The 20,289-nt window shown below is 39.9% G+C and overlaps 1 protein-coding gene and 1 long non-coding RNA gene across 3 annotated transcripts in view; one reads left to right on the forward strand and one right to left on the reverse strand.

Annotated features, from left to right (window-relative positions):
* Positions 1-12,057: 12,057 nt before the first annotated feature.
* LOC117526459 lies at positions 12,058-20,195 on the forward strand. The gene is made up of 2 exons (XR_004565294.1): positions 12,058-12,126; positions 20,040-20,195. It is a non-coding gene; the product is annotated as an uncharacterized LOC117526459 (long non-coding RNA).
* The window catches only part of kifbp (kinesin family binding protein), a 39,717-nt gene continuing 34,863 nt past the window's right edge, over positions 15,436-20,289 (reverse strand). The window contains exons 10-13 of one of the 2 annotated variants that reach the window (XM_034188529.1): positions 18,330-18,492; positions 16,592-16,766; positions 16,079-16,264; positions 15,436-15,841 (exon numbers count right to left, since the gene is read on the reverse strand). In XM_034188529.1, the coding sequence (XP_034044420.1) occupies positions 15,703-15,841; positions 16,079-16,264; positions 16,592-16,766; positions 18,330-18,492 (663 nt within the window). In that variant the 3' untranslated portion in view covers positions 15,436-15,702. The remainder of the gene's footprint in view (positions 15,842-16,078; positions 16,265-16,591; positions 16,767-18,329; positions 18,493-20,289) is intronic. The other variant, XM_034188521.1, reaches the window with a different exon arrangement.

Raw genomic sequence — 20,289 nt, forward strand, 5'->3', positions numbered from 1 at the left:
TCTAACTGTATATAGAAATAAAGTCCTTTCTGACTGAACACATATTGTTTGATAAAATGAAATGTGTGAAACTGATGAAACGTATTTTAAAGTTTTAAGCAAAGGTGTATGTACACTTGTCTGCAGCATACTTACACAGTACATCCAGAAAATATTCAGTGCTTCACTTTTTATGTTACAGCCTTATTCCAATGATAATGTGAAAGAATCTGAGATTTTTGCAAATTTATTTACACACACACACAAAACACAAGTAGCTACATAAGTATTCACAGCCTTTGTCACAAAGCTGAAAATTGAGTTGAGGTGCATCCTGTTCCCACTGATCATCCTTGAGATGTTTCTACAGCTTAATTGGAGTCCACCTGGGGTAAATTCAGTTGATTGGACATGATTTGGAAAAGCACACGCCTTTAACGTAGGGCTGGATCAGCAGCACCTTTTCCACTCTTCCTTCCCATTACTACAGCCTATGGAAGAGATACCTGTGCAGCATAGGCCTCATGAAGCAGGCGCTCACACGGCTAAACCCACAAAAGGCCTATGGGCCTGATGGTGTACCAACATGGCTACTAAAGGATCATGCAGAAGACCTGGCACCGATCCTTACTTACATTTTCAACAACTGCTATGCGCTGGGAATAGTTCCAACTGCATGGAAGAGTTCAAATGTGTGTCCCATACCTAAATCAACAAATCCAGTCACTCCCAAGGACTGGAGGCCTATCTCTACAACATCGTGCCTGGGAAAGATATGAGAGGTTTATTATGAAAAAAACTGATGCCTTATCTACCAGCACCACTACTGCCCTAGTTTAATCTACACACTCCTGGTTTATGGCAACAGATGCAAAAAATGTAAAAGAACAGTCCATGGTGAGGGTGTTACTGGCTGGCTGACATGTCCAAGGCCTTTCACAGGGTCGACCACACCCTGCTGCTAACATCATCTTGCCAACTTGGAGCTGTGCCCTTGTTTCTTTGCGTACTTTTATGGTTATATGACTGGAAGAAGGCAGATGGTGATGGTGAATGGTACCTTCAGTGCCTGGACAGAGGTGGTATCTGGGGTTCACCAAGGAGGTGTGGTTTCACCATACCTCTTCCTCCTCCATATGTCAACATGGAAGACAGTGTTTGAAGACACGCTTGACATCGGTTATGCAGATGACATTGGACTGTCACAGACCATCCCTCTAACAGACATACCCACTGATACATCAATGGCAAAAGAGGCCCAACAGTTGGATAAGTGGGCAACATCTAACAACATGCTACTGAATGGAGAAGTCAGTGGAGTTGAGGATCTTTTTTGCCCGAAACCCACCCAAACCTGCCCCTCTGTTTCTCAGGGGTCAGGACGTCCCAGTTGTGACCACTACAAAATTCCTTGGTTTTCACTTGGACTCTGACCTCAGTGGAGACACCCACATCAAAGAGGTGGTATAAAGAAGGCATCCTCACGGCTTCACTTTTTCACTGTCTTAAGCCAGACATGGCCTCCTCTGTGAGGACCTGGTCACCATGTACACCACTGTGATCAGGCCGTGTCTGGCGTATGACAGTCTCTTTTTAGTGGGCTGCAACAAGGGTTGAGCTGCACAGCTGGAGAGGCTGCAAAACAGGGCTCTCAAGTTTTACTCCCCACGCAGCACATCCCGTCCGCAGGTTCCATCCCTCCAAAGCAGGAGGGAACAGGTAGCTGTCCAATTGGTTAGAAACATGTCAGATAACCAACATCTACCCCATGACCTCCTCCCACAAACCAGGGAGGAAGACAGTTGTGCAGTAGGAAAAAAATCTCATGACCATCACCTACAATAAAGGCAGAATGATGGCAACATTACCCACAGCTATTATTTTATATAATTTATCAATGATGACAAAAATGGCATAAAGATGAACACACACTTCCTCCCATGTCCTTGTCTTCCCGGATCGGATTTTTTTTAAATGTTAGGTGTTTTGTTTTGTGTTGTCTTGTTATATCTTGTTTCTCAAATTTTTGTGCTCTTTTAGCTTAGCTTTTTATTAGACTCTTTTGTAAATTTTGCTCTGATTCAGTTTTTAACTGTAATGCAAATGTAAATAAACTCAGACTCTGTCTACATATAAGGTCCCACAGTTGATAATGCATGTCCGAGCACAAACCAAGCATGAAGTCAAAGGAATCGTCTGTAGACCTCTGACACAGGACTCTGTCAAGGCACAAATCTGGGGAAGAGTACAAAAACATTTCTGCTGCTTTGAGGTCCCAATGAGCACAGTGACCTCCATCATCCATAAATGGAAGAAGTTCAGTTCCACCAGGACTCTTCCTAGAGCTGGCCGTTCATCTAAACTGAGCGATCGGGGGAGAAGGGCCTTAATCAGGGAGGTGACCAAGAACCCGATGGTCACTTTATCAGTGCTCCAGCATTCCTCTGTGGAGAAAGAATCTTCCAGAAGGACAACCATCTCTGCAGAAATCCACAAATCAGACCTGAATGGTAAAGTGACCAGACAGAAGTCACTCCTTACTAAAAGGCTCATGGCAGTCCACCTGGTGTTTACCAAAAGGCACCTGAAGGACTCTCAGACCATGAGAAACAGGATTCTCTTGTCTGATGAGATGAAGATTGAACTCTTTGGTGTGAATGCCAGGCGTCATGTGTGGAGGAAACCAGGCACCATCCCTACAGTGAAGTATGGTGATGGCAGCAATTTTTTTTCAATTTATTTTCCTTTATATAGTGCCAACAGAGATGCCTCAAGGGGCTTCACACAGGTAAGGAAGCATCATGCTGTGGGGATGTTTTTCAGCAACAAGAACTGGGAGACTAGTCAGGATTGAGGGAAAGATGAATGCAGCAATGTACAGAGACATCCAGGATGAAAACCTGCTCCAGAGCACTCTTGACCTCAGACTGAGGTGACTGTTTATCTTTCAGCAGGATAATGACCCTAAACACACAGACAAGATATTAAAGGAGTAGCTTCAGGACAACTCTGTGAATGTCCTTGAGTGGCCCAGCCAGAGCACAGACCTGAATCTGATTGAACCTCTCTGGAAAGATTTAAAAATGGCTGTGCACCGATGCTCCCCAACCAACCTGATGGACCTTGAGAGGTGTTGCAAAAAGGAATGCGCAAAACGTCCCAAAGATAGGTGCACCAAGCTTGTGGCATCATATTCAAGTAGACTTGAGGCTGTAATTACTGCAAAAGGCACATCAACAAAGTATTGAGCTAAGGGTGTGAATACTTAGTTGGATTTCTTAGTTGTTTTTTTTTACTTTGAATAAATTTGCAACAAATAAAACTCCCATGGTCAGCTGTTCATGTGCATCACAATATTCATTTGAGGAAGTTACTGAGCAAAAAACACTGAAATCTCAAAGCCTACATGCACGTCAGGGAGAAGTGGAACTTTGACTCATAACCGCATTAACTTCAATCTGTTTTCACCACTTTCGTCCAGGTAACTGCAGTAAATCTGGTACTGTGGCACATGAAGTGTGACCAATATGCAGCAAGCTGCAGCGTTAAAGAATCTGATAGTTGTCAAAAACATTTAAATGGAAAGTTATGAAAAAGAAACTTTGAAGATGACAAGTTCACAGTAGGGAGAAAAGACATAACAGATGAATAATTATATTACTAGCATTTTTATTTTGTTTTATTTACATAACTAATTTATGCTGATTTTTCAGAGAAACCACTCAGAGTAACATCTGTTTCCTGCTGTAAGCTTTGCTCACTCAAAAAAAAAAAAACGCCTGGAGGTCAGCAAATATTTACATGACACATAAAACATGATGACATATATAGATTTCCAGGGAAAGACCAACACGACATCTAACATCATAATTCCCCTGTGACTTCTGGAAAGCTTCCGCTGAGGTTTCATTTTTTTTTTTTTTTTAACAAAGCCTGTCTTTTTTCCACTTTACCTTGAACAGACAGAAGTTGCCCTTTAACCAGTTTCTCCAATCACAAATACAGAAATGTGGAACCTCTCTTTCACAGTTGTCACTGCGATGTTATATTAACAGTTTGACTTTTTTTGTTGTACTCAGGAATGTAATGTCAATGTCACTTTCCTAAAGTATGTTTTTGCACATTAGTGTAATTCATATAAAACGAGTACAAACAACACTAATTTTGAAGATAAAACAAAACTCTACTTGACTTAAAAAACAACAAAAAAAAACTGGCAAACATTAGTTTCTTTCCCAACTCTTCCCAGGTCCTTGGCCTGATTTCCATCAGACTTGGTATGTGGATGAAGGTTGAAGGCCCAGAATTGCCTTTACAGCCCAACCCATATACATCGGTCAGCTGATATGAGCCTTTCACAAACATATCGGCACCCGCCTTATTTTTGCTATTATAAAATTTTTATTTTACCAGGCAAGCAATGCAGAAAAACACTTTGGCTGCTGGAAATTGGAGGGTGCTCCAGTTGAATTGTTTACAATGCTGTCAAGCATAGCTAGGACCCCCATCATTCCTTGGTCACATTAGCTACAAGAAACAGAAGGAAGCTGCCATTAATTTTCAAAGTGGCTGTTTTTCAGTGACAAGAAACAAGTGCTCACTATGCCACCAGCTAGGCAGAGCCAGTAGAGTTTGACAATTCTTTGTTACCTTTTACTTGATTGCCGTTATTGTTAGTATGGCCAAAGCAGTTGGTTGCCCCTGTGGGATTGGTCTGCATGAGGTTTCTTAATCAAAAGACATTCAAAGGAGTTTTGTCCTCATGAATGTTGCCTATATGCTTGCTCATAGGGGATGTAGACTTTACCTCTGTGAAGCACTTTGGGTGCAACATTGACTACATTTACACGCCATTAATATTCGGGATAAGGTCAATATTCCGGTTTCTGAATCATTAGGAATAACCCGTTTACATGCTTAAGCAGACAGAGTTACTCCTGTATACATGGTCACTGGTATCATTTGGAATATCCCCATCTAAGCAGCGACGCATGGACAATGTCCAGACACACGGAGAACGTCATGACGCAAATATGCGTCATTTCCCTTTCTTCTTCTTTTTCTACCATCAATAAAAGACATTATATTCATGTCTTTCACGATACTAATGAAGTATTCAGTTTCCTCCTCAATTCAAAAGTGTGGTGCTGTGCTGCCGTGTTTGGATTTCGCCATACTTGTTTACCGCTGCTTCTGTGGTGTCCAGTGGGTTGCGCGCGCCGCATACTAGTTGCTGTACTCAAAAGACCAAGATTCCTTGTGGATAGGACATGTGCAGAACACAAAATAATGTTCCTTTCTATGGGGATATCCCGATGCGCATTTATATGACCTGATATTCGGGTTAGAAAAGGAGTAACCCAGGGGTCATATTCGGGGTTTAAAAACCAGAATATGAGGGGGGTTCCAAGATGGTGTCAGTGTAAGCGGACGTATTTCTGTCTCCCTCCCTGCTCATCGTTACATTTTTGATTCCTGTGCCAAAAGTTGTTTTTTTTTTTTTTTGGATTTGCACTTCGCTTCACTTTGACGATGCCTAAGCCACCAAAATCAGGTCAAAATGAACAATTTCGTGAGCCCGCAGGCGATATTTCAGGACAGAGCGATGATAGCTTGGGCTCTGCTAACACTAGCACAGTCATGGCTACACCGGAATTTTCCACAGAAGCGCTACTTAAACATATATCTGAAACCGTAGCAGCAGAGGCTCGGCGGACTGAAATGGCTATTAGCGAGGCGCTGGCTAGATTTGAGTCCTCACTGAATGTGAAAATAGATAACGCTATTAAGCGCATTGAAGAGGTAGCCGCAGCTAGCGACACTCTAGCCTGCGCCCAAGCCGAGGCGGAGACACGTATCTCTGGTTTGGAGGACGATGTAGCTCCGCTGAAGAGAAAAGTGGCTGAACTGATTAGAACGAATGAACAGCTGTTGGATAAGGTCCTGGACATCGAAAGCCGTTTGAGACGGGATAATATTCGACTGCTTAATTTAAAAGAGTCCACTGAAGGTGACGACCCAGTTTCCTTTTTTGAAAAGTTTATCCCCACGCTTTTAAAGCTGACGGTCACTAACTTCACCATAGACCGTGCACACCGCGTACCCGGAAGACCTACTGACGGCGGTCCTCATCCTGTTATGATCAAGATTCACCGCTCCAAAGATGTTTCTCTAATATTCTCTGCTGTCAGGCGTTTGGGTAAGCTGGAACACGACGGCCGTCCACTGCGTTTCGCAGCTGATGTCCCACCTGGTGTTCGACTTGCAAGGAGAGCATTCAACCCGGTCTGCACCGATCTTATTAAGAGGAACATACATTTTCGGATGGCTTTTCCCGCTGTGCTTTCTTTCGACAGCTTGGAGGATAAAGAAGACTAATCTAAAGTGACTGATCTGAATATTTGAGTGAGTGAATTTATTTACTGCCCTCCTCTCCCCATTCACGTTCTGTACTCTCGTCTTAATTTGGATTTTTTTTTTCATTGTTTTGACTATTTACAGAGACATTTTTGCTGTTTTTGGGGAATATGGGTTTAATTAGTGTCTTGCTCACTCACTCTCTTCTCATGAGGTCATTAATAATTACTTTATTTGTGCTGCTCTGATTTAATGTGAGAGCTGGTTATCACAATCTGCATCTTTCAGTTAGATGGGCAGGGAGGGGGTGTGTTGGATGGTTTGAGAACCTCTTTTCCTTTTTTTTTTTTATAAAGCTAGCTATTTAGCTATAGAACTAGTTTAGTGGGACAGTATAGCCCTTTTTTTCTCTCTATGGGAGTTTTAGATAAGATAGTTTTCAGCTTACTCTTCAGCCCAGAATAAAACTAAGGGTGTTGCAATTGTTTGTCGTTGTAACTTACAATTCAAGCTAAATGATAATTGGTCTGATAATAAGGGTAGAATTACTGTTGCTAAAGTGCATATTGAACATACAAATCTGGCTTTAATCTCTTTATATGCTCCAAATGTTTTTGAGAAAAATTTTTATGATCACATTACTAAAATAATGCTCGAACTTTCAGGGTTTAAGTTCATAACTGGTGCAGATTTTAATTCTGTGGTTGACCACACAATTGAAAGATCAAGTTTAACTGAAACTTCAGATCAGAGGCATTCTTCGGGAGCACTTTGCTCATGGATTGAAGAAACTGGAGTGGTGGATTTGTGGCGTATGCTCAATCCCAACATCAGAGATTTTACACATCAATCAGCCAGACACAAGTCTTTTTCCAGGATTGATTATTTACTTTCTTCCAGACACTGCTTTTATGAGATTACCAAGATTGTCCATTTGCCCTTTGCACTTTCTGATCACAAAGCAGTTGTTGCCTGCGCAACACTAACTTCTGCCCCCACTCGTGCCACCAGATGGCGGTTTAATACAACACTCCTTAGCAGCAAAGAGTTTAGAGAACAGTTTATTTCTGAATTTGGTATATTTATTGATATCAACAAAGGGTCTGTAGATGACTCGAGGATCCTATGGGATGTTAAGGGTTTTATTTGTAACAATGCTATAAGCTTTGCCTCTTATACTAAACAGTCTCGTGAGACCAAACTTCATATTTTGCAAAGTAAACTCACTGTATTTGATAATCTTTTACAGCAGTCCTTTGATGAGGATATTGCTTCTCAACATGACCTAGTTAAGAAAGAAATTGGTGACATTCACAAACGTAGGGCTGAATTTTTAATACACTAAACAAGGCAACTCTATTATTTCACTGGGGCCAAGCCGAGTCATTTGCTGGCACTCCGTTTGAGAGCTGATGAATGTTTTTCTGATATCCCTTCAATTAAATCCGCAGATGGCCTGATTCAGACCGAACCTTCACGGATTAATTCAGTTTTTCGCAACTTTTATAATACTTTGTATAGTTCAGAAGTAACACATAATCAACAAACATGCAATGAATTTCTTAACAATGCTCTTCTCCCAAGACTGTCAGCAGAAGGTTTGTCCAAACTGAACAGCCAAATTACCATATCTGAGCTCAAGGAGGCTGCCTTGGCTATGCGTCGTGGGAAGTCTCCCGGCCTTGATGGGGTTCCTCCTGAGTTTTACTCCACTTTCTGGGAATATCTAGGGCCCTTAATGTTTGACATGGTTCAGACTTCATTAAAGACTGGCTCTTTCTCAAGACACATGAATATGGCCATTATCTCTCTTCTACTCAAGAAAGATAAAGATCCCCAGCAGTGTTCAAGTTACAGGCCCTTGTCCCTCTTGAATGCAGATATAAAAATATTTGCTAAAGTATTAGCTCGTAGGCTTAAAACCGTTATGTCTGAATTGGATCATTGTGACCAAACAGGCTTTATTAAATCAAGAACCTCTTCTGATAATATGAGGAGACTGCTACACATAATAAATAGTGTCCCTTCTTTATCTACACCAGCCGCTGTGCTCTCTTTAGACGCCATGAAAGCCTTTGACCATCTTGAGTGGCAGTATTTATGGTCCGTACTCCATACACTTGGTCTAGGCTCCGATTTTATAAATATGGTTAAAGTGCTCTACAACCACACAACAGCTTCAGTGCTCACAGGCAGGACGTATTCTTCTACTTTTAGTATAGCCAGGGGTTCAAGACAGGGGTGTCCTTTGAGTCCTCTTCCATTTGCACTCTCTCTAGAGCCCCTAGCTCAAATGGTCCGTTTAGCCAAGACAATTACCCCAATAACAATAACTGGCACTAAGCATAGTATATCATTGTATGCTGATGATGTTCTTCTATATGTGGGAAGTATCCAATCCATCCCTAATATTCTTTCTCTTTTTAGTGAGTTCAGCAACATATCAGGCTATAAGATTAATTGGGATAAGTCTGCCTTTTTGCCATTGAATGATTGTATGAGACACGCTACCTTACCTTCTGGTATTCTGGTCGTTAAACATTTTACATATCTTGGTATTGAAATCTCTTCTACTTTACAAATGATTGTTAAAAATAATTATGAAGGTGCGTTGATCAAGATTTTAGATGATCTTGAAAGATGGGCCTCCTTGCCAAATTCACTTAGATCACGTGTTTCTATTATTAAAATGAATGTTCTCCCGCGTACTAACTTTTTGAGCTTTATGATCCCACTTCCACCTCCTTCCCGTTACTGGGATAGAGTACAGAGTGCGATCACTAAATTTATATGGAATGGAAAACGGCCACGTTTAAAACTGTCCACAGCACAGCGGCGTAGATCGGCAGGTGGTTTATCACTCCCGAACTTCAGACTTTATAATTGGGCTTTCACTCTATGCCCTTTGGTTGCATGGTTCAATGGAGGTGGCATGGCTCCCATTAGAGGTATCCCTGGCAGGCCCTTTAAAACTTAGGGAGCTGTTATTTGCTAATTCACCGCAGAACAGATGCATGGCTCGGTTTGGTCCCATTTTATCTCATGCTATAGCTGTCTGGCGTAATGCTGAGAAAGCATGTGGGATTGGGTGTAGCTGGAATCCACATTCTCCGATTTTTTACAATGAGAGGATTCTCATTAACAAGTGCCCTATAAAAATAAGTCAATGTAGACAATGGTTTGACAATGATATACGTTCCCTTGGCAGGGTGTTTGGCGAGAATGGACTCCGGTCATTTGAGGATCTCTGTGTTCAATTTAATTTGCAGCGTTCTTTCTTTTTTTTACCTCCAATTGAGAACAGCCATGAAAACATACGGGGTACCTTGGCAAACCCCGCTTACAGCTCACCCACTGCTTAGGTTTTTCAATAGCTCTTGTGGCACTAAAGGTCTTATTTCTAGGTTATATCTGCAATTTTTGGAAAATTCGTATGTCCCATTATATCTGGATAAATGTTGGTCAGCTGACATTCCTAATTTTCCTCCTGATTTTGACTGGGAGGCAGTTTGGGAATCGGTACTTTGTTCATCTAAAAACCCTGACCATCAACAAATCCACCTGAATTTTATTCACAGGACATATATGACACCTCGCAAGCTTTGTAATATGAAGATAAAAGTTGATCCATACTGTACGCTATGCCAGACTAACTCTGTTGGGACATTTTTTCATTTGGTTTGGGAGTGCCCAAGTGTATGTTATTTTTGGGAAACTATAAGTAACAGCTTATCATTGTTGTTAAGAGTAAATATCCCATTGTCACCTTTGGTTTTATTACTGAATGATATGTCACAACTTCAACTGTGCAAAGCCCGGAAAAGGATCTTTTTGGCGGGTTTAACTGCCGCCAAGAAGATGGTTGGAGTAAGATGGAAACCTCCACACTCTCTTTCTTACCATCATTGGGTGCAATCCTTTATAGATGTGGCATATTTAGAGTTGTCCACTGCTCGTATACATGGTGCTAAGGAGAAGACTTAATGCTTGGAATCAAGCAGTGGTTGATCTCAGAACTCTTTTGATTTGAGACCTCCTGTTGGCCAATCTATTGGCAAATTTTAATTTCATTTCAACAATGTGCAGATGTAATATGTTCATGTGCTTGTTCCAGTCCTGTATGTTCATTTTATTTAATTTGGAATTTTGTTTGTTTCTGTTATGTTAAAATAAATCAATAAAAAATTGATCACAAAAAACAAAAACAAAAAAAAAAAAACAGAATATGAGAATATTCGGGTTTTTGCGGGTGTTTACATAGCAGTGCGCAACCGGGTTATTGCTAATATTCCGGTTATGAAAGGGTTATTGGCTGCATGTAAACAGTCATTATTTATATAGTGCCATATCACATACTGAAGTGTGTTTTATGCAAATGTTGTCATTTTAAAAGCCATTGTATGTACTATTTTTAGAATAGAAGATAATTGTCCGACAAATCACAAGGAGTACCTACCCAAAGGAGAGAACTTTGTTTTAGACAGACACTATATTATGATACATATTACCTTATGGAGATAAATGTATTTAAGATTTTCTGACTGTTCCACAGCACATTTTGTTTTCAGTGTCTTCCAACATGTTTTAACAAGCTACAAATAATGTGAACAGTGAAAAAAATTTAAACAAGACAGATTTTAATGCATTGAAGGTGTGTTGTACTTATACATGATGACCCATGTTTATTTGGTCTAACATCACAATATTTGGACTTGCATTCTATGGCATGTAATTTAATAAAACTGTTGATCACCGTAGACCATGTTCATTTTTTTGTTTGTACAACTGTATAAGAATGAGCTCTAAAACCAAAGTACTCCAAATTCAATATATAAATGAATGCTACACAGGCTCAGGTAATATGCATCATGATAGACATGTTCTTAAAATGCAACTGACATCAAAGAAAATTTAATGTACCCACTTATTTTGTACTAACGTACATAAAGATAAACAAAACTACAAGGCAGGCTGTAGGTATAAAATAACTAGCTCAGTGGCTGTATCCAACCCCGAGCTGCCTGATTTTAAAGCATGGTTGTGAAAACTGACGTCTATATCATAATGCAGAAACTATATCAACAAGACTAAACACACAAGTCTGCAGAGAGTGAAGAGTTTTTCATTTCAGGGTATTTTGTTTCATCTGTGATAGTGATCAAGCCTGCAACCATATCAACACTAAATCGGTCAACACGAAACCACAACGCTGTGCAATGTGCAACTTGGAAAGGAAGCAGCCCAGAGTAGAAACAGTCACACGCCAACTGACGCATGTCCTCATGATTAGCTGTGAACCAATTCACACGTTCGCTTGTAACTGCTTCCCTTATCAAGAAAAACACCAGTTTACAATGTACATGTAATCTCAAACTTAGATCAACTTCATGTGCAATTTCATTATTTTGTAGACTTGAAATGAAAAATCACTATATAAGTATTAACTATAATGTATGAGAGATTTACAGTAGACATAACTACAGAGAAGAGGTGACAGCATAATATTAAGATGAACTTGAGTGATGCATTTTATAGGATACTGTCCAGCAGTGCAGCAGATAGGTGAATATTTACTGAGGGATCCTTCAAATGGTGATGCAAGCACCAAATTTGGCACACATACTCCTTAGACATTACTCTTTTAAAAATGCTGGGTACCCACGTGAACTTTCAATAGGTGGCCAAGAAGGGGTCAATTGAAGTATTGCACAGGAGTCAAAATTTAAAAATGCTCCAATCATATTAAAAGGTATTCCATATTATTTGTCTAATCATAAAGATTCCAAAAAGGTACAGTTTGGACTATCTGTGAATGAATGTGCCGGAGTTATGGGGTAAAAACAGCAAGAACAGTGACAAAGGTCAATTTCAATTTGTACAGGGGTCAAAAGTTAAAGTTGCTCCAATTTTGGTAAAAAGTGATGCAAATTATTAGTTGGGTGAATACGGTTTTAAAAAGGAATAGTTTGCATCATGTATCATGCTTAGTTATCATGTTACAAGGTAGCATATGTCACATATCATAGAATCCAATGGATGCTGATATTGTTTAACCTTTACTTTGCAAACCAAGCACGCAACACAGTCAAAACTATTCCATTTATTAATCCTATTAGCTCAACCAGTAATTTGCATCACTTTTTACCAAAATCGGAGCAACTTTAACTTTTGACCCCTGTACAAACTGAAATTGACCTTTCTCACTGTTCTTGCTGTTTTTACCCCATAACTCCAGACCATTCATTCACAGATAGTCCGAACTATACCTTTTTGGAATCTTTATGATCAGACAAATAATATGGAATACCTTTCAATATGATTGGAGCATTTTTAAATTTTGACCCCTGTGTAATACTTCAATTGACCCCTTCTTGGCCGCCTATTGAAAGTTCACGTGGGTACCTGGCATTTTTAAAAGAGTAATGTCTAAGGAGTATGTGTGCCAAATTTTGTGCTTGCATCACCATTTGAAGCATTTTTTTTTTTCAGTTATCCGCTGCACTACAGACAGAGAGCGGAATGGTTACAGTACTCTGTTTATTTATACAGTTCAAAATCAGTTAAAGAAATTTAGCAGGCATAGTTTTAACATCTGTACACATTATATTCTGCAACTATGAAAGAACAAGTTCTGAGAACCAACATCGATCCAAATTTTAGTCACTCTGGATTTCATAGTCACTAAACCAACAGTACTGCTGTTACACAGACACTATAGGTACAAATTTGCATGCAACATTTTATTACGTGAGCAAGAAAGAGAAAAAGAGACATCTTTGCCTTAATGTTATTAGTTTGCAAACTCCACTGAGATTGTATTTGCACTGTGTCAAGCAACAATAAAGCAGAGATCATTTTAAGTTCTCACTGTCAGAACAAAAAGGTACATTTGGCCTCATCCAAGAAACACCAGTTCATAAAAGGTATGTTTGAGTGATTTATGAGAACTTCCCACATTTAACAATTTTCTTGTATGTTGAGATTTTTTTTTTTTATTGGTGGACAAAATGTTTCAGTGATCTAAACCTCTAGTTGTTAGTCTGCTGTCATCCAAATCTGTTTTCAATAACAGACTGAAAATGACAGAAGTAGGGCTGCCACGACTAGTCGACTAGTCACGACTACGTTGATTGAAACCGTTGACAACTAATTTAGCAGTTGACGACTCGTTTATTTTATTTAAGTCTTTGTTTTTCTCTCAATTCATAGTTTTAGGCAGCGAGCCGTGCTGCCGTCATCTGGATGTTCAAATTTTGCAAAAGATGGCCGATTAAAACAGTGACCGTCTTGTTCAAAGCCATCTAAAATGCAGTTTAACGAAGGAGCTGTCTGTGTGTGTGTGTGTGTGTGTGTGTGTGTGCACGCGCGCAGAGTCAACTGGCTGCAGACTGTGAGGGATGGAGGGAGATTCCTGAATGGAGGCAAGAGACGTTACATTCTGCTAAGAACCATCAGTGCGTGTGAGACAGTGAGCGTGGAGCAGAGAGAAAGGATTTTAACCCGAGTGAACGTTAATAAACAAAACAAAACCATGGAGACTTTACTTCTCTCTGCACTTTCTCTATCCGTACAGGTCTGATGCTACCGTCCTGTTCACACCATGTGTGTGTCATATACTGAATTTATGAAATCATGAGATGAAATAAATGGTCAAATATCCTTAAGAAAATGAGAATACATAAATGAACTGAGCAAAAATTATGCATACATGGGTTAAAAAAAAAAAGCCTGTTGCGGAGAAGCTGTGCAGTGATGTTCAGAGGTACAGATCACATAAAGCAGGTGAGACCTCTGTTATTTTCCAAAGGTATTTATTTGTTCAATCTTGAGCTTAATGTAGTGTTTAAGCACAAAACGTGACTGATGAAGGAAAAAAAGGATGACTTCCATCACCCTAAAATGAACTGGAGACAGAATAAAAATACAAGCTGCTGATTTGTTATTTTTCAAAGTCATTAAGCTGCAGCTATATGTTTTATTCATTTCAAAGTGAGTTACCGCTTATTTTATTCTGATTTATTTATACAAAAAAAATATGGGGAGTCAAATCAGTCTGCAATGTTCTGCTTAGTTTATATCAAAGTTTTCCTGCACGTCTGTGCATTTTTTCCTTCTTTATAAGAGTTTGGTGTTTGCATTTGCTCCACAAAGTTTTAAAACACATTTTCACACTTTTCTTTATAGCAGTTTTGCAATTTCAGAAATGCAACAGAAACAACCGCAGAAAAAGTTGGGACTATATGTAAAATGAAGATAAAAATAAAAATGTTGCACTATTCCCAGTTTCTCCACTCACAGAAGCCAAAAGTTCTTCCAGAGTTGTGTCTTGGTGGCTTCCCTCACTTGTCTCCTTCCAGCATGGACATTTAGTTTTTGAGAACTGCCTACCCCACACACATTTACTAAAAGTATCACACTGTTTGTATTTCTGAATGATTGATGTAAATGAAGTCTAAGAAATAGTTTCTGTTTTGTAAATGCTCATGTTTTCATCCCGACGTTTCTCGGAAAATGCTGCAGGCGTTAAATTTAGGAAATTACGTATGATCCGACTCGTCGACTAATCGCAAAAATAATCGTTGACTAATCAACTATTAAAATAGTTGTCTGTGGCAGCTCTACTTTGAAGCAGTTTTAGTTGAAAAATATAATGCACATCACCAATGGACTGCATCCGTCATATTCTCTCTCTCTCTCTCTCACACACACGTCAAGGTGCTCCCATACAAAGTGTTCAAGTGCACACTGGGAGCAACATGGGGATTAAGGACCTCGCCAAATGGACATAAATAATTTCCTGTTTGACGGGGAATTGAACAAAGGATCCAGTGGGACCACATCAACCTCTAGACTGGGGGTCGGCAACCTGTGGCTCAGGTGCCATGTGTGGTTCTTTACAGCTTCTGCGATGGCTCCCTCTTGATTTAACAATAGTGCGCGTATCTCTCTTCTTCAAGATGAGAATCTTTGTTTTAGAGAAGTTTCAATATGAGCCAGTTACTTAGAGTACTCTGTTATTACTGTGAACAGCTGCATCAAGTTGAGTAAGTTCTACCCTCAGATGCATATAGAAACTGAAGGTACAAACATGATGCAACATGATGAAGACAAACAGGTTTTATTAAGCATCAAGGCAGCATATTAAAGTGCTTTACACACACAAAAAAGAAAAATCCTAATTAATATGACTAATGACCAGTGTCACAGAAAGAGCCCGAAATACGCTGTTATGTGTCAAATGAGCTTTTGGCATAAGTCAATCAAGCTGCTATCTCATTTGTCCTACTAGTTGGGAGTATTTGCTGAATAAAACTGGATTTGTTTGGATGAATCAAACAGTTTACCCACAGGTCTGTCAGCTGTCCTTCAGTTGTTTGTGGCCATTCTAGCTTTGATGGAGTTGATGTTGAGAGGGAGGAGGCCCACCATGTCTTTACTCAGTTCCAGCTCTGTTTCCACACTTTTGGCTGCCTCGGGATGGGCCTCACAGTAGTGCACCACATATCTAGACAAGCATTAGAGGACAAAAGCAGCAGTCATCAATTTACACAGTTGAACCATGACTAGAATGTAGGACATAGAGACTGATACTTAAACAAAGAAAAACCAATCAAATGATTATACGTCTATGGTAGCTTTCTAAAATGCATTGCCAAAGTTTTAAAGACAATCCTCCACTTTGACAACCATAAACAGATCAGATGGCAACATAGTACAACTGAAGATAAATCGATTTTCATACTGGTAGTTTTCCAGAGACTTGTTGAGGTTGTCCAGCTTTGCAGAGGGTGAAGAACAGATCAATCTGCTATGGAGTCGGGCTACTCTAAACCGGGCCACAAGAGCAGGTCTGAGAACCTCCTCCTCCAGGTGCTCTGGAAACTTCCCTTCCAGAGAACATAAAGAGTCCAGAAACATTTGGAAATACCTGGAGAGAAATTGAAGTCATTATGAGGATATGTTCACGCAACTGGCGTATGTGTAAAAACAAATCCAAACAACTCACAAAATTAAATAAAACTTTGCAGCGCACATCTCCTTGTGGCATGGAATAAATAAATAAAATTAAAAAATAACTGTAATAGGAGAGAGGATGATACCAGTAGAGATATAATAATAATAAAAATGTACAAACAAAATTAAGTCTGCCTACTATTGTATCACTTCTCCTGTGGACACGGCATCAGCTGTAAATCTGACACGGAGCCAGAATGTGACAGATGTGGACTGGGATTACATCCCACTTCATACTCACTTGGCAGAAGCAAAACCGAGATGGTTGACTTTCTTAATGGTGTGGTTATCTAGAGCCTGTGCATCTGTTTGTATGTTGGCCAGAGTTAGCTTGAGGTCCATCATTTCATAGTAGATCTCAGCCAACTCGAACATCAATTGTCTGCGGATTAACAGGTAGTATTGTGAGTTCAAGTCTGGAGAGAAAGACAAGGACAAATAAACAAGATTAAAGTTATATTCATGTATGTTTGCGTAAACATTCAATACGAAGGCAGAATTTTCTTTAAGAAAAAAAACTAATAGACAGAGAAATAAAACTTTATTTAAAAGTTTTATGTACTACAGCTTTATAAAATAATTTATGGTAAAGTGTTTTTTTTTGTTGTTGTTTTTAGGCACCTAGAAGGCCAGAATGTGAAAGTTAAAAATTTATTAGGTATAAATGACTACCGTAATTTCCAGACTATAGAGTGCACCTGAATATTAGCCGCACCCACCAATTTTAAAAAGAAAAAAAAAATAAAATTGTACATAAATAGGCCGCACTTGTATATAAGCCACTGGTCTCCACTTTGTAACATGAGATATTTACACAGAAAGATGTTAGACATATTTAACATTTAATTAAATATGTACCGTAAATGCTTTTTTGCCCTCAAGTGTTACATGTAAATATTGATGCGCACGTTATCCAGGACGTGCACGGTGTCTCTGCTCCACACGGAGAACTGAGTAATTTTAACTTTTTCTTGCAACTTTAATGTGCGCAGCCAGGATCGGATGGAGTCTGTGGTAAATGAGATGTTAACGAAGCGCTGTGACTTTTTCGACTTGTTGTGCCAAGAAAGAGAACTGGTGGGGAAGGAGGGGGGAGAAGGCTCCGCTCCGCTGACTGATCTGACAGCCCAACTCTGGCACAAAGTGCCGGAGAGGGACTTTTCTTCACTAAAACGAACAGGTAAGACCTTTTATCATATACCTAAAAATGATACGCCAATATGATTGGATAAAACACTAAAGAATAAATAGTAATACACCCTTTTCGCGTCCAGGTAATATTTTTCATACCACCCGAGTAATCAGCCAATCCGGACAGCAGAGCGGCGCCACGACGAAGAGGTGCGGTCAGAGGACCTCTGAAATACTGGTGAGTCACTATTAATAATTTCTTACATGTCCAACCTCATAGGTTGATCGTTAAAATTAAATTTGTTAGTTCTAAAAGCCATCATAATTATTTATAGGAAAACGTTCTTTTTTTTTCTAAGGTTTGAACTTTGAGTGTTTACACAGGAGAGAAATCTGAGAAAATGTTAATGCCTGTTTGAAAAAAGTGTATAAAGTGTGTAGTGAGGGGTTTTACAGCCTTAAAACTTCTATAATAATTGTAAAAATAAAGCTGACTACTTTGCAGATTTCGCCTATCGTGGGTTATTTTTAGAACGTAACTCCTGCGATAAATGAGGGACCACTGTATATGATAAAATCGTTATCAAGTTGTTTTATCAATGAATATGGCTTTTTACACCCTGAAGAAAACCATACACCCTGAGGCCACATGAGGAGTGCAGCATTCAGGAAATCAATTACCAGCATCAATTGACGTATTTCGACTTAGGAGAAAGCCTGTAAAAATCCATAAATTAGCCGCATCATTGTAAAAGTCGCAGTGTTCAAAGCATGTGAAAAAAGTAACAGCTTATAGTCCAGAAATTACGGTAAATCTAAAAACAGAGTAAAGAACATCTGTGCAGTACCATTGCAGATTGGCTCCAACATGTCAACCTGTCGTTTGTGCATTTTGCAGCGTCGCTCCAAGTCATCTTCAAAGAAAGCCAGAGCTCTGAAAAGAGCACTGTGATCTTGCAAGATCTCAATGTGGTCCGTCACATAACCGTCTACCTGAAAGTACTCTTTAGCCTGTGTGAACAGTTGGAAAGGACCAAAAGAAAAGCATAAAATCAGATATAGAAAGTAACATGACCTTTTTTGAAAAATCACCCAAACCCCAAGAGTTCAGCCTGGCAAATTGAATATTTACAGACCTTTCATGTAACATTTATATTTTAATTATGCTGACAAAAGCAGACATAGCAGAAAGGTTAGTGGGACAAGAGTTGAGCTACCAATATGTAGACCTATCTGTGAATCCTGGTCACACTTACACAAGACACGTCATCTGCATCTTCCCAGTCCACCCAGCTGTACATGGGTACCAGCCTTGGCTGGTGAAGCACCCTGTGATGGACTAGTACCCGGTCCAAAGGGAGTCAGACACTCACCCACTTTGCACTACACACTCTGGGAATAACTGCCGGCAGCAACAGGCCTCAGAGTCTCCATAGGACTTACTTTTTCTGACTAGTTGAAAATGTATGTTGTCTAGGAGTAGACACTGGCACTGCATATCGCCATGGCCAAAACAGCCATGGAACCACCCCAAGTCCTGCATATCCACCACTTGGGCACACAACTGGTCCATTTCCCACCTCTCCAACATCTACTTACGTGCCACAACCAGCTAAAATGTGGGAGTTGTCTTTGCCTTCTCCAGCCAATGGGGGTCCTCATCACTGAGGTACCTGTGTATTGGATCATGCACAGAGAAATGCACCACATGTCCAAAATGTTGCAGCTGACACTTCCTCACAATACAAATGACACTCCTCTTCTGAGTCTGCCTAGCTCCTAAAGCGAAAAACTGTTAATGGACTGCATTTATATAGCACTTTTCCATTTGCATCAGACGCTCAAAGCGCTTTACAATTATGCCTCACATACACCTATTCACACAAACGCACTCACACACTGATGTCAGGATGCTGCCATGCAAGGCACTCACTACACAATGTGAGCAACATGATTTTTCTGGTCAGGCTGGAGTTTGAACAGAGGATCCCCTGGTCTCAAGCCCAAAGCTTAACAACTGGACCACTTCCCTAGTACTCCAGGGAGGAGTACTTTTAAGAAGTGTAAGAGTGTCATTAACCGACAAGACGGCAGAAAGACAGACAGGAAGGTAAGACATTATCCGTATGTTGAATGACAGTGATTCATAACGCGCTACCAGCATGATGGTGCAGGGATAATGTCTGTGGTTGACCTCATCAGGAATGAGCTTTTGTTTCCCACCCAGTTAATCTATGAGCCAGTCATCAATTTTGACCTAATCGGTACCACATAAGGAGACAAAACGACACTTACAATCCAGCCTCAGTGTACCATGGCCTACACAAAAATGTACGAGTATAGTATTTTTACATTTTGGCCTCTGTGTAATTCTTCATTGACCCTTAGATGGCTACAGTTACCCCCCTGGGATGTGTGTGTGTGTGTATATATACACACACACACACTCGTATAACCATCCCAGGGGGGTAACTGTAGCCATCTAAGGGTCAATGAAGAATTAACACAGAGGCCAAAATGTAAAAATGTTTGAGTCTGATCACAACGATTCCAGAAAGGTATAATGTGGACTGTCTATGGCTGAATGTTCTGGAGCTATGGAGTAAAAACAGCAAAAATGGTGACAAATATCAGTTTCAGTTTATACAGGGGTTGAAAATTAAAGTTGCTCCAATTTCAGCAACAAATGAGGCAAGTTATTGGTTGAAATAAAAGGATTAACAAAAGAAATAGTTTGGACTGTGCTGAATGTTTGATCTCCAAAGTTAAGGTCAAACAATATGACTTATGACATGTGTTACCCTGTAA

Source organism: Thalassophryne amazonica, chromosome 2, assembly GCF_902500255.1.
Source record: "Thalassophryne amazonica chromosome 2, fThaAma1.1, whole genome shotgun sequence".
NCBI lineage: Eukaryota > Metazoa > Chordata > Actinopteri > Batrachoidiformes > Batrachoididae > Thalassophryne > Thalassophryne amazonica.